This window comes from Schistocerca piceifrons, chromosome X, assembly GCF_021461385.2.
Source record: "Schistocerca piceifrons isolate TAMUIC-IGC-003096 chromosome X, iqSchPice1.1, whole genome shotgun sequence".
Taxonomy (NCBI): Eukaryota; Metazoa; Arthropoda; class Insecta; order Orthoptera; family Acrididae; genus Schistocerca; species Schistocerca piceifrons.
In genome coordinates, this window is record NC_060149.1 from 786,826,813 (window position 1) to 786,840,643 (window position 13,831).

The window sequence follows — 13,831 nt, forward strand, 5'->3', positions numbered from 1 at the left end:
ACTCTTCCCTTTCGATCTGAAAAAGAAATTAGTACAAGCGCTTATATTCCCAATCATTGACTACAGCGATATTATCCTACAAGGCCTCTCTCAGGAGCCGGCCGCGGTGGCCGTGCGGTTCTAGGCGCTGCAGTCCGGAACCACGGGACTGCTACGGTCGCAGGTTCGAATCCTGCCTCGGGCATGGATGTGTGTGATGTCCTTAGGTCAGTTAGGTTTAAGTCCTAGGGGACTGATGACCTAAGATGTTAAGTCCCATAGTGCTCAGAGCCATTTGAACCTCTCTCAGGAAAATTCGCGGTGTCTGGAACTGGTCATGAATGCCTGCGTCCGATATATCTGTGACGTTCGACTTTTTGATCAAATTTCACCAGCATATGAAAAATTGTCCTGGCTGCGTGCAGACAAACGCAGAGATTTCCATACACTCTGTCTCAACTACTGACTTATAAATGTACACTGTCCCTCATCTCTCTCCTCGCCCTTAACGCTTATGTCGGAACAATATGACAGAAACACACGTTCCCATCATAATAAAATCCTCTCTGTTCCACTGCATCGCTCAGTCACCTTCTCCAAGTCCTTTACAGTAGCGGGAACTCGACTCTGAAATAACCTCTCTCGTTATGTTAGGGAACTTAAAAACTTGTCCGACTTCAAAAAACATTCAATGACGTATCTACTTTATCAACAGTAATGCCTTCCTCTGTACATGAATGCACTTCACCTCATTACTTCCCTCTTTCCCCCTCCTTAAATCTCACCTCCCCAAAACTCGACATACTGATAAACATCTACTTTACACACCAAGATATTAATGTACATCTGCAGAAATCTTCATTACTATTGACAATTTTTCTCGTGTTTATCATTATTATTAGATTTCTTTTACTGTTATTCTGGTGTACGTACTGTAAGACCTTCAGTACACACACCATCAGATTATTTGACTTGTCGCTCTAACGAAGTAACCGAGTGTCAGCAATATGTCTCGTGGTCTTATCATGGCGTGTTTATCTTCTGCCATTAGGTCAGACGATAGAAATGCCACTTGCACGCTTAGAGTAGTAGATTGACGATGACCAACTTTAAACAGAACTTGATTAATTTTCACACACATTTATGAAAATAATAACAAGCATAAAAATTACTTAACTTGGTTCTTGATGCTATTTACAATTGGCAATCTGAAGTTCCTTTGGTATTGGTACGCTAATCTTATTCTCACATATATCTCTGATACTTGACAAAAGTGTCTATACATTTATCTTCATGGCTATGTACAGGAATATGGTAAGCTTATTAGGCGCAGACTGAAACTTGACTATAGACTGGTACATACAATTGTAGAACTCGTAGAGACTGGTACAGACTAATGCAAACTGGTACAGACTGGTGCCGACAAATGCAGTCTGTACACTCGTTATAATACTTCACACGTTCAAGTATCACTGCGCAAGTGTGATCCGTGAGGAGAAAAGATTCTACGTTAGCAGCAATCTCATTGGCTGCGTTACATATTAATACGCGGATCGGCGGAAGCAGAATTTGGTCCGTATCTATGGCAGCGCCATCTCGTAGTGCGGACACGGACGAGCGCTGCGCCTGCCCTGTTGTGCTTAGCGGGGCGCGCTCTAGTGGGAAAGTTGTGTACGCGCTGACTACGCGGAACTATGTACACAACAGTTATTATTATTGCTTTTATCATAATTTGTATGTATAGCACCTGTTGTAAAAATACTGCCAGCATTTACTTTATTAGGTCTTAGTCATTACTCTTTATTCATATTGTCACTAGAGTAATGTAATTTTCTTTTTTAAACTATTGTTATGATGTAACTCTGATGTGTGAAATGCTGCATGTGTGGATCACTGGTCCGATGTAAGAGAGGGCCTGATGGCCCTAATCTGATCAGGTTAGCCGGCCGCGGTGGTCTCGCGGTTCTAGGCGCGCAGTCCGGAACCGTGCGACTGCTACGGTCGCAGGTTCGAATCCTGCTTCGGGCATGGATGTGTGTGATGTTCTTAGGTTAGTTAGGTTTAAGTAGTTCTAAGTTCTAGGGGACTGATGACCACAGCAGTTGAGTCCCATAGTGCTCAGAGCCATTTGATCAGGTTAAATAAATAAATAAATAAATAAATAAATAAGTCTTAGGCCTCCACAGTCACAAGCCTCGTGCTCGAGAACAACAGAATGTTAACCATGTCGGTTGTAATAGTAAGCGACCGGAACTAATCTGAGTAATAAAGTAGGCGAAGTGAATAAAATTGTGCACTGTGTTGCAGGCAGAATGATTTAGAGCGTCGGTGATGCCACAATGGAGACTGGTGGCGGCAAGTGCGCGGCGTGCGGCGTGCAGCACGGCGGCCGCGAGCCGCACGTGTACGAGTACGCGGCCGCCGTCGACGACGACCTCACGTGCCACATCTGCCTGCAGCCGCTGGTGGCGCCCGTCGACATGGCGTGCGGACACACCTTCTGCGAGCCGTGCCTGCGCGGCTACCTGCGCACGCACCGCGCCTGCCCCGTCGACCGCCAGCCCGTGCCGCACAACCAGCCGCTCTGCTCGCCGTCCAGCTTCGTGCTACGCAAGTCAGTCGCTTTGTTTGCTGCACTTGCTAAAAGCCGCGTGCCACTAATACAGCGTGTCCAACATACGAATTCATAAAATCTGAGGGGAAACACAATTTATTGATGAACAAATACAGGGAAATCATACAGCAGCTCATCAAGTTTTCATACACAGGTGGACGGTTCAGTACACTTGAACATGGGCGCCACGGGAAGCGTGAAGAATATCAAGTCTACAGGGTGTTACAAAAAGATACGGCCAAACTTTCAGGAAACATTCCTCACACACAAATAAAGAAAAGATGTTATGTGGACATGTGTCCGGAAACGCTTAATTTCCATGTTAGAGCTCATTTTAGTTTCGTCAGTATGTACTGTACTTCCTCGATTCACCGCCAGTTGGCCCAATTGAAGGAAGGTAATGTTGACTTCGGTGCTTGTGTTGACATGCGACTCATTGCTCTACAGTACTAGCATCAAGCACATCAGTACGTAACATCAACAGGTTAGTGTTCATCACGAACGTGGTTTTGCACTCAGTGCAATGTTTACAAATGTGCAGTTGGCAGATGCCCATTTGATGTATGGATTAGCACGGGGCAATAGCCGTGGTGCGGTACGTTTGTATCGAGACAGATTTCCATAACGAAGGTGTCCCGACAGGAATACGTTCGAAGCAATTGATCGGCGTCTTAGGGAGCACGGAACATTCCAGCCTATGGCTCGCGACCGCGGAAGACATGGGACGACGACGACACCTGCAATGGACGAGGCAATTCTTCGTGCAGTTGACGATAACCCTAATGTCAGCGTCAGAGAAGTTGCTGCTGTACAAGGTAACGTTGACCACGTCACTGTATCGAGAGTGCTACGGGAGAACCAGTTGTTTCCGTACCATGTACAGCGTGTGCAGGCACTATCAGCAGCTGATTGGCCTCCACGGGTACACTTCTGCGAATGGTTCATCCAACAATGTGTCAATCCTCATTTCAGTGCAAATGTTCTCTTTACGGATGAGGCTTCATTCCAACGTGATCAAATTGTAAATTTTCACAATCAACATGTGTGGGCTGACGAGAATCCGCACGCAATTGTGCAATCACGTCATCAACACAGATTTTCTGTGAACTTTTGGGCAGGCATTGTTGGTGATGTCTTGATTGGGCCCCATGTTCTTCCACCTACGCCCAGTGGAGCACGTTATCATGATTTCATACGGGATACTCTACCTGTGCTGCTAGAACATGTGCCTTTACAAGTACGAGACAACATGTGGTTCATACACGATGGAGCTTCTGCACATTTCAGTCGAAGTGTTCGTACGCTTCTCAACAACAGATTCGGTGACCGATGGGTTGGTAGAGGCGGACCAATTCCATGGCCTACACGCTCTCCTTACCTCAACCCCCTTGACTTTCATTTATGGGGGCATTTCAAAGCTCTTGTCTACGCAACCCCGGTACCAAATGTAGAGACTCTTCGTGCTCGTATTGTGGACGATTGTGATACAACACGCCACTCTCCAGGGCTGCATCAGCGCATCAGGGATTCCATGCGACGGAGGGTGGATGCACGTATCCTCGCTAACGGAGGACATTTCGAACATTTCCTGTAACAAAGTGTTTCAAGTCACGCTGGTACGTTCTGTTGCTGTGTGTTTCCATTCCATTCGATGATTAATGTGATTTGAAGAGAAGTAATAAAATGAGCTCTAACATGGAAAGTAGGCGTTTCCGGACACATGTCCACATAACATATTTTCTTTCTTTGTGTGTGAGGAATGTTTCCTGAAAGTTTGGCCGTACCTTTTTGTAACACCCTGTATAATCGATTTCGTGCCGTGTGTTGCGGAGCATCTGTTCTGTGACAGAGTTGATGACAATTCTTATGCGTTATTTCAAGTCTTGCAGGTCCTTTGCTGGTGTAGCGTATATCCGATCTTTCACATAACCCCGCAAGAAAAAATCGAGGGGTGTAATGTCGGGCGAACGTGGCGGCCAAGGAATTGGACCTCCACGGCCAATCCATCGTTGCCGGAATGTGTCATTTAAAAATTTTCGGACATCAGGGCTCCAGTGGAGTGGTGCACCGTCCTGTTGAAACATCACATTTGGCTGCCGGTCTGTTATCTGTGGCACGGCAAATTGTTCCAACATGTCCAGGTAGATGGCTCCATCCACAGTCGGCTCCTGAAAGAAAAACGGCCCAACAATGCGATTTATCATCAAACCACACCGCACATTAACTTCCGGACTGTCGCGCATGTGTTCCCTAGGTGCATGTGTATTTTCGGGCACCCAGATGCGCACATTGTGACGATTGACAGCCCCTGAACGTGAAAGGTTGCCTCGTCAGTAAACATCACGCGTGATAAAAATGTCTCGTCCGCGGCAATGCGGTCTAATATGACACATGCAAATTCTTCTCGCTTTGGTCGATCATCAGGCTTGATTTCTTGCACAACCTGCACTTTATATGCGTACAAACGTAATCGCTGATGAAGCACTTTGTGCACTGTTGAACGTTTCATACGAAGTTCTCGTGCTGCCTGTCGCACCGACTTCTGTGGACTTTGTTCGAATGACCGCCGCACTTGTTCCACATGATGTTGGCTGATCCCAGGCTTACCACCACCGTGCCCTTTCGCAACAGTCCCAGTAGTCAAAAACTGATCACACCACTTCTTTATAGTCTTGAACGACGGGGGCGCTTTGTTGTAAACTCGACGAAAGTTTCTTTCCATTTGGGTCGCCGATTTTGTCTCTGCATACCACCAGATCACTTGTGCACGCCCCTTCATATCCTCCATTTTGCTAAAACAATTGATTGCAGCTCCACTACGGCCATTTGGCATATCAAATTTGCACACTACAAACTTGTTGAGTTGCTCTGTCTGCCCGTTCAGGATTCACAGGTCCACCATCTGAAATGAGAAAGATATAGGATATTAAAATGTTGGAGTCTCATTGTGGACACCCTGTACTACTTTGCCCCTCAGCTCGCTATTCCTGCTAATATGGGTCTTTCCGTGCTAAATATCGGAGCACCGGTAAATCCCGTCCAATGATAAATTCCTTTACAAATGAGTTAATGTAACGAGTATTTGATGTTGTATAAAGTTCAGAAAATGTTTGAAATTGTGTGTGCAGTGTGTTGGAAGTCGCTAAGTACTCTCATTCTGTAATACTGGACGAATGTAGTCTCGCGTAATTTGCGCGCCTTGAGTTACACGGCCTCGAGACGTATACACAGTTCCTAAATGTAGTATGTGCGTTAATGTGTTAAACCGTTAGCATAGAACTATACCTCTTAACTGGTATATTACGGCAGCGCTATAAATTTTTGAAGTCGGTCAATAATTATGCGAAATGCAATCAAATTTTTGTTGATCCTGCACGCCGTCAGATATTAAGTCTGCAACTGAAACGGTGTACCGTGAGCTAGGTTAGCCGTTTACTACACTACTGGCCATTAAAATTGCTACACCACGAAGATGACGTGCTACAGACGCGAAATTTAACCGACAGGAAGAAGATGCAGTGATATGCAAAGCTTTTCAGAGCATTCACACAAGGTTGGCGTCGGTGGTGACACCTACAACGTGCTGACATGAGGAAAGTTTCCAACCGATTTCTCATACACAAACAGCAGTTGACCGGCGTTGCCTGGTGAAACGTTGTTGTGATGCCTCGTGTAAGGAGGAGAAATGCGTACCATCAGGTTTCCCACTTTGATAAAGGTCGGATTATAGCCTATCGCGACTGCGGTTTATCGTATCGCGACATTGGTGCTCGCGTTGGTCGAGATCCAATGACTGTTAGCAGAATATGTAATCGGTGGGTTAAAGAGGGTAATACGGAACGCCGTGCTGGATCCCAACGGCCTCATATCACTAGCAGTCGAGATGACAGGCATCTTATGCGCATGGCTGTAACGGATCGTGCAGCCACGTCTCGATCCCTGAGTAACAGCTGGGGACGTTTGCAAGACAACAACCATCTGCACGAACAGTTCGACGACGTTTGGAGCAGCATGGGGTATTAGCTCGGAGACCATGGCTGCGGTTACCCTTGACGCTACATCACAGACAGGAGCGCCTCCGGTGGTGTACTCAACGACGAACCTGGGTGCACGAATAGCAAAACGTCATTTTTTCGGATGAATCCAGGTTTTGTTTACAGCATCATGATGGTCGCATCCGTGTTTGGCGACATCGTGGTGAACGCACATTGGATGCGTGTATTCGTCATCGCCATATTGGCGTATCACCCGGCGTGATGGTATGGGGTCCCATTGGTTACATGTCTCGGTCACCTCTTGTTCGCATTGACCCTGCCCAGCACGTTCTCCAGATCTCTTACCAATTGAAAACGTCTGGTCAATGATGGCCGAGCAACTCGCTAGTCACAATACGCCAGTCACTACTCTTGATGAACTGTGGTATCGTGTTGAAGCTGCATGGGCAGCTGTACCTGTACACGCCATCCAAGCTCTGTTTGACTCAGTGCCCAGGCGTATCAAGGCCGTTATTACGGCCACAGGTGGTTGTTCTGGGTACTGATTTCTCAGGATCTATGCACCCAAATTGCGTGAAAATGTAATCACACGTCAGTTCTAGTATAATATATTTGTCCAATGAATACCCGTTTATCATCTGCATTTATTCTTGTTGTAGCAATTTTAATGGCCAGTAATGTAATATAGATGTCCAGTGTCCAGTGGCAGAGAATCTACATGTTGCCTCCTTACTTTTCTTCTGGCAGGAGCTGTTCTGCTTCCTTTACAGCAACTAGACACAATTTTATACCATATTATTATGTTTTGTTTTCTCGGTGAAATGACGTCCTAATCTTTTCTGAACATATGAGGGAACAAGTATGTTGACGAACGTACGCTCTATCGCACTTTCTAAAAAAAAAAAAATGCGTGATGAATAATGCTGCTTATCCTTCAGTGTCCAATACCTCCTATGTTATTCCTACTTGAAAATGGTGGTAGGACTGACAGTAAGGATTTGATATATCTTCCTGCCACTGTGGCACATCAAACCATAGTAAAGACGACGCGTTTTCGAGAGGTCTTCTTTGCGGTGTATTATTGAAACTGCATATTTTCGCTATACGCGAGTATAAATATTTAAACCACCAAATAAGGCCTGCTAGCTCCGGAAACACTGAAATTAAGGTGTCGGCTTTTCGCTTTGCTTCTGCCAATCACAGCAATGACACATGATCTCGTCAGTCAATCAAAGCATCAAATGAGAGAACAGGATAGGTCATCTAGTCAGCCAATCGCAACAACACTTTTTCGTCGCATGAACAGACAAACGCTGCGAAAATATTACACATGCAGCTGGATTAAAATAGGAATGGTTAATGTGTAAATTACTTTAGAAACAGTACAGTAACAAGCAAAGCTATGCTTTCACAAGTTGTGTTGAAACAGGAACGTAAGAACACAGGTTAAATTCTTGCGAGTGAAATGAGCAACAGTTAGATTTGTATTCTTGCTTGGTATTTACGAATATATCGCGAATTCCTAGAGTGCGGTTAGGTATCAACCAAGACCATAGCTTAAATTGCTGAGAGTTCGTAACATATCGAAAGAAACTGTCAACTACATGCGACAATAAAGACTTAATTTATTTTTTACGAGTCAAACCGCTACATTTTATCCTAACCTAGGCCTCGAAATAAGCTACAGATCAGTCTATCACCACAATAAGATACTGTATCTTTCCCGTTCATTGCCTTTGCCATTTCACAACCAATCGCATTCCAACCTGACCGCAACCTCATAGTTAGTGACATACTGGGAATGTGAACGCATAGGTTTGCTTTTATTATACTGTCTGCACATTACTTTGAGCCAATAACCATTCTTATTTGACTCGTGTTGCAAGCATAATGTTTTGATAACGGTTACGTGGTCACCTTGAAGATTACAGCAATCCAATGTTGGACTCTATGTGAAAAACAACACAGTCAGTGAAACTTCCTGACAGATTAAAACTGTGTGCCGGTCCGAGACTCGAACTCGGGACCTTTACCATTGGCTGGCAAGTGCTCTACCAACTGAGGTACCGAAGCACGACTCACAGCTTCAATTCTGCCAGTTCCTCGTCTCCTACCTTGTGGTAGAGCGCTTGCCCGCGAAAGGCAAAGGTCCCGAGTTCGAGACTCGGTCCGGCACACAGTTTTAATCTGCCAGGAAGTTTCATATCAGCGCACACTCCGCTGTAGAGTGAAACTTTCATTCAGGAACGTGCATGTTTACGAGTAAGAGCATTAACAACATTATACCTAGTAGCGTTGATACACATTATCTGAGAACCACCTCGCAAACAACTTACCTTTCTCCTGGAAATTAATAAAAGAGGCAAGTAAAATTCGTGACCACGATTGGCTTCGTCAGATAGTATATTGTAATATTAACTCGTGGCCCGTGGTGTAGTGCCATCGTTAGGACATGACACAGCACAAACAGCTGTGTCGACATGGCTGCAAGGTGTCGCTTACGGTAAGCCCTGTAAGCAGAGCTGTGCGTATTCCTTCTTTTAACCTACTCGTGGTGGCCCTCGGTAGCCCAGAAGTAAGCTGCCACACGTCGTCAGCAGAACGGGCACGCTGTGTTACTCCCAACCTAGCCAACTACCTGTACGTATGCCCAACCCACGCACGTTGAAGGAATCTTGCTTGCCTGACCGCCTTCCCGCTGTGGTACGCTCCGTAGCAACTTACTCTGTGAGCGGAGCACGCGATGCGACGGCTTGAACAGCTCGGCAGCTCGGGAGTTAGTCGGCCGCCGTCCGGTTGGGTGTGCGCAGTCTCTGTCCGTGCCGGCCGCTCCGCCAACAACGGACCGAGCCTCGGAGGAACATGCAAGGACTACGGACACCGACAGGCAAACAACTCACCACGCGGCCCTACTGGCGCGCGGACTGACGGAGAACAACTACAGCTCTGCCTAAGCAGGGCTGTACAACACCTGGGTGGAACAACTCCCACCGGCGCCCAACGCACCAATTGAAGACGACATCATTGTGGACCACGAAATGGAAGCAGCTCTGCCACACCAAGTATCTTCATCGTCAGAAAGCGAGGAAAAACGGAACGGGAAAACGAAACGCAAAATCCACAAGAGGACGAGTTTGAGACGCCGCCACCACCGGCAAGAAACAGCGGAGGAGAATCCGCGCAAACGAAAAGCTGAGGTGGAAACGGCCAATCGTTTCACTCCTATTGTCCCTTCCCCGCCTACAGTAGGAGAATCACCAGCAGAAACGAACAACGCCCTGCAACTAACGCAGGACCTGCAGAAGTGACACCACCACGCCGCAAATTACCGCCAATATCCCTACATTATATGGAAAATTATGTACAGTTGAATGCATTTCTCAAACGACAGCCACAGGGTTCTCTCAAAGCAATTTATCTGGGAGACAGTATAAAATGCCATTTGGAATCCCGTGAAGATTATCAACGGGCAATGAGCTGCTTTAAACAAAACCAACTTCTACTTCACACCCACTAGCCTCTCTGAGGCAAAGGAACTGAAGATAGTCATTAAACATTTACCTGCGTCGTTTCTAGTGGTGGAAGTGATCCGGGCACTACACGAAAAAGGCTTCCCGGCGGCAAGAGTACGTCAATAAAAGACAAGGAAGGAACCAAACAGCGACTTGCTACCAATCCTAATCTTCGTCGTGAACCTTTCGAAATGGAAGGAAAACAACAAGATCTGTGTCATACAATATGTACTATATACAGGGTGATCAAAAAGTCAGTATAAATTTGAAAACTAAATAAATCACGGAATAATGTAGATAGAGAGGTACAAATTGACACACATGCTTGGAATGACATGGGGTTTTATTAGAACAAAAAAAAAAATGCAAAAGTTCAAAAAATGTCCGACAGATGGCGCTTCATCTGATCAGCATAGCAATAATTAGCGTAACAAAGTAAGACAAAGCAAAGATGATGTTTTTTACAGGAAATGCTCAATATGTCCACCATCATTCCTCAACAGTAGTTGTAGTCGAGGAATAATGTTGTGAACAGCACTGTAAAGCATGTCCAGAGTTATGGTAAGGCATTGGCGTCGGATGTTGTCTTTCAGCATCCCTAGGGATGTCGGTCGATCACGATACACTTGCGACTTCAGGTAACCACAAAGCCAATAATCGCACGGACTGAGGTCTGGGGACCTGGGAGGCCAAGCATGACGAAAGTGGCGCCTGAGCACACGATCATCACCAAAGACGCGCGTAAGTGATCTCTCACGCGTCTAGCAATATGGGGTGGTTCTAATAAAACCCCTTGTCATTCCAACCGTGTGTGCCAATTTTTACCTTTCTATCTACATTATTCCGTGATTTATTAAGTTTTCAAATTTATACTGTCTTTGATTACCTGGTACATGGGTGCGATTTGAATCACACCACAACAAAGACGGATCAAACAAATGTGCCCGCATCTCGTGGTCGTGCGGTAGCGTTCTCGCTTCCCACGCCCGGGTTCCCGGGTTCGATTCCCGGCGGGGTCAGGGATTTTCTCTGCCTCGTGATGGCTGGGTGTTGTGTGCTGTCCTTAGGTCAGTTAGGTTTAAGTAGTTCTAAGTTCTAGGGGACTGATGACCGTAGCAGTTAAGTCCCATAGTGCTCAGAGCCATTTGAACCATCAAACAAATGTATGAAGTGCCAGAGATTTGAGCGCACAGCTAATTATTGCTCGTTACCAGTATGTTGTGTCCGCCCTGGAGGTTTCCATCCTTCGAAAGAATGCACAGTACCGCGCACAGCTAAGGCAAAATGCACAAATCGTGAAAGGACCATCCGGCTTCTTGGAAAGGCTGTGAAAAATATCAACAATTACTTCGCAAGACCAAGACTAGGGAACCGAAGACGGTAAAGCAAGTACAGACGCAACCGAAGCTGGTGTTTGCACAGCAAGAGGCACCACTTCAGCAGACGCCGGCGGACAATAAGAATCTTCTCTGATGGGTTCCACAACCGTCCGGGAACGCAGGAATCAGCACCCGCTGTCGCAGCCATCTGACATCGCAAAGTATTATCAAGCCATTTTCACAAGCTTTGACGGGCATCGCAATGCTCTTCACAACGCTCCAGCAGAAAATCACATCCTTCCTCAGCTTGGTGGAAGGAATAACCAAAGCGTTCGTGCCGCCTTAAATGGATCCACGAACGCCAACGAGACGTCTCGTCATTCTTAACTGGAGTGCTTACGGCGTTCGCACTAAAAAAGCGGAACTAAAGGACTTCGTAACACGACACCGCATCGACGTTGTGATGGTGACGGAAACGAAGCTTACGGTCTCAGTCGTCTTCAGTCTCCGTAATATGCAGCAGGACGAATGGGATGGTCCGGAGCTGACGTTTGTAAGTAGGACATCACTAGCCAACCACATGACAGTAGCCTCCCACATGACAGTGGGGTCCATTACAATGCATGCATGTGTCTACTAACCGTGCAGTGCACAGCTGTAACTGGTCCTGTCAAGTTCATATAGGGCGCCTTACCGATAGAATACACAAACGATGAATACATCGATATGCTTTAGGCGCTGGGTGCATCCATTAACCAAGCTGCTGCTGCTGCTCGTGCATATGCTGCATGGTACCCTCGAAGACACCATCCCGATAAGAACTTTTTCGTCGCTGTAGCAACGTCTTCCGGAAACCGGTAATCTTCGTCTACAAGTAATGGACAGAGGTCGTCCTAAGAATTGTATTCTACTGTACAGACAGAGGATGCGATTCTCGAAATCGTTCACCAGTCACCTCGTCGAAGTACCAGTGATATTGCAACGCAGGTTCACCTCAAATATTGGTTGTTTAAGTGCTGCAGGATGAACTGTATCCATATCACTACACGTTAACTCAACACCAGCGGGCAGAAGACTGCGTGCGACGGGTACAGTTTTGTGATTGGCTTTTGCACCAAGTGGAATATAATGAACATTTTATGAATAATGTGATATGGACTGACGAATTTAGGTTCACTCGTGAAGGCATTTTCAACCTCCGCAAGAGCTGTTATTCTTCGGAACATAATCCACGTCACCCGTGAACGTGGCTTTGAGGCATGCATTGGCATAAACCTGTGGGCTGGGATCGTGGGAGAAGTGCTTTTGCGCCCTTACCTATTGCCGGACAAGTTGATTGCGCCCCTGTATCGTACGTTTCTTTGCAGCATTTTACCTGACGCATTAGAAAACGTTCCACTTGGTGTTCGGCGATAGCTATTGTTTCAGCATGATAGTACACCACCACACTTTGGAATGAATATACGCAAATATTTAAATGAAGCATTTTTGGGGAAATGGATTGGTTGTGGACGTCCAATGTTCTGGTGTCCACGTTTCCCGGACCTTAATCCACAACCTAGCGAGGTGGCGCAGTGGTAGCACACTGAACTCGCATTCGGGAGGACGACGGTTCAATCCCGCGTCCGGCCATCCTGATTTAGGTTTTCCGTGATTTCCCTAAATCGCTTCAGGCAAATGCTGGGATGGTTCCTCTGAAAGGGCACGGCCGACTTCCTTCCCTAATCCGATGAGACTGATGACCTAGCTGTTTGGTCTCTTTCCCCAAACAACCCCCCCCCCCTTAATCCACTAGATTTTTATTTATGGGGACACTGAAAGGGACAAGTTTATAGTTCTCTTTCCACGGATGTGCGCAACCTAATAGCTCGCGTGCATGCCTTTTCGACAATGGTGGAGGCATGTGCGTTGTGTAGGGTCCGGAAAAGTATGATCCCGCGACTAGCGAAATGTTTGCAAATGCAACGTGGTCCCTTTCAACATCTTCCATAAAGTGAAAGTTGCTCATACGTATACATAATGGCTCTGCGACGATAAGCCTGGACATCAACCGTACAGAATGGAATAACCGTGCCTAGCATAATGTTACATCTAGTGTAACGTACCTATTGTGGTTTTTGTACCTCATAGGATACAGACTATGTTACTGTATCCACTATTATTTTGTATTGACGTTATTTGTGTTATGGACGAAACAAATTGGTCGTCTACGGCTATAAGAAGTTCACGTTAAGTCCTGATTTTTAAACAAAGGTAACAGCAATAGAAAGAAATACACAAGATACCGCATTGTGGAGGTGTTAATTGGATACAGTTTGACGCTTTAATTGAAAAAGAAGTTTGGCGCTTCTTTGCCGCGGTAGTACACCGTTGCCAGCGCTTCGTTTTTTAAATCGCATTTATTTTAAACGT

General features: G+C 46.1%; 1 protein-coding gene across 7 annotated transcripts in view; it reads left to right on the forward strand.

Annotated features, from left to right (window-relative positions):
- LOC124721462 (ligand of Numb protein X 2-like) overlaps window positions 1-13,831 on the forward strand; it is a 579,832-nt gene that overhangs the window by 256,815 nt on the left and 309,186 nt on the right. For all 7 annotated transcript variants that reach the window (XM_047246450.1, XM_047246451.1, XM_047246453.1 and 4 more), the window contains one exon: window positions 2,287-2,593. In XM_047246450.1, the coding sequence (XP_047102406.1) occupies window positions 2,319-2,593 (275 nt within the window). In that variant the 5' untranslated portion in view covers window positions 2,287-2,318. The remainder of the gene's footprint in view (window positions 1-2,286; window positions 2,594-13,831) is intronic.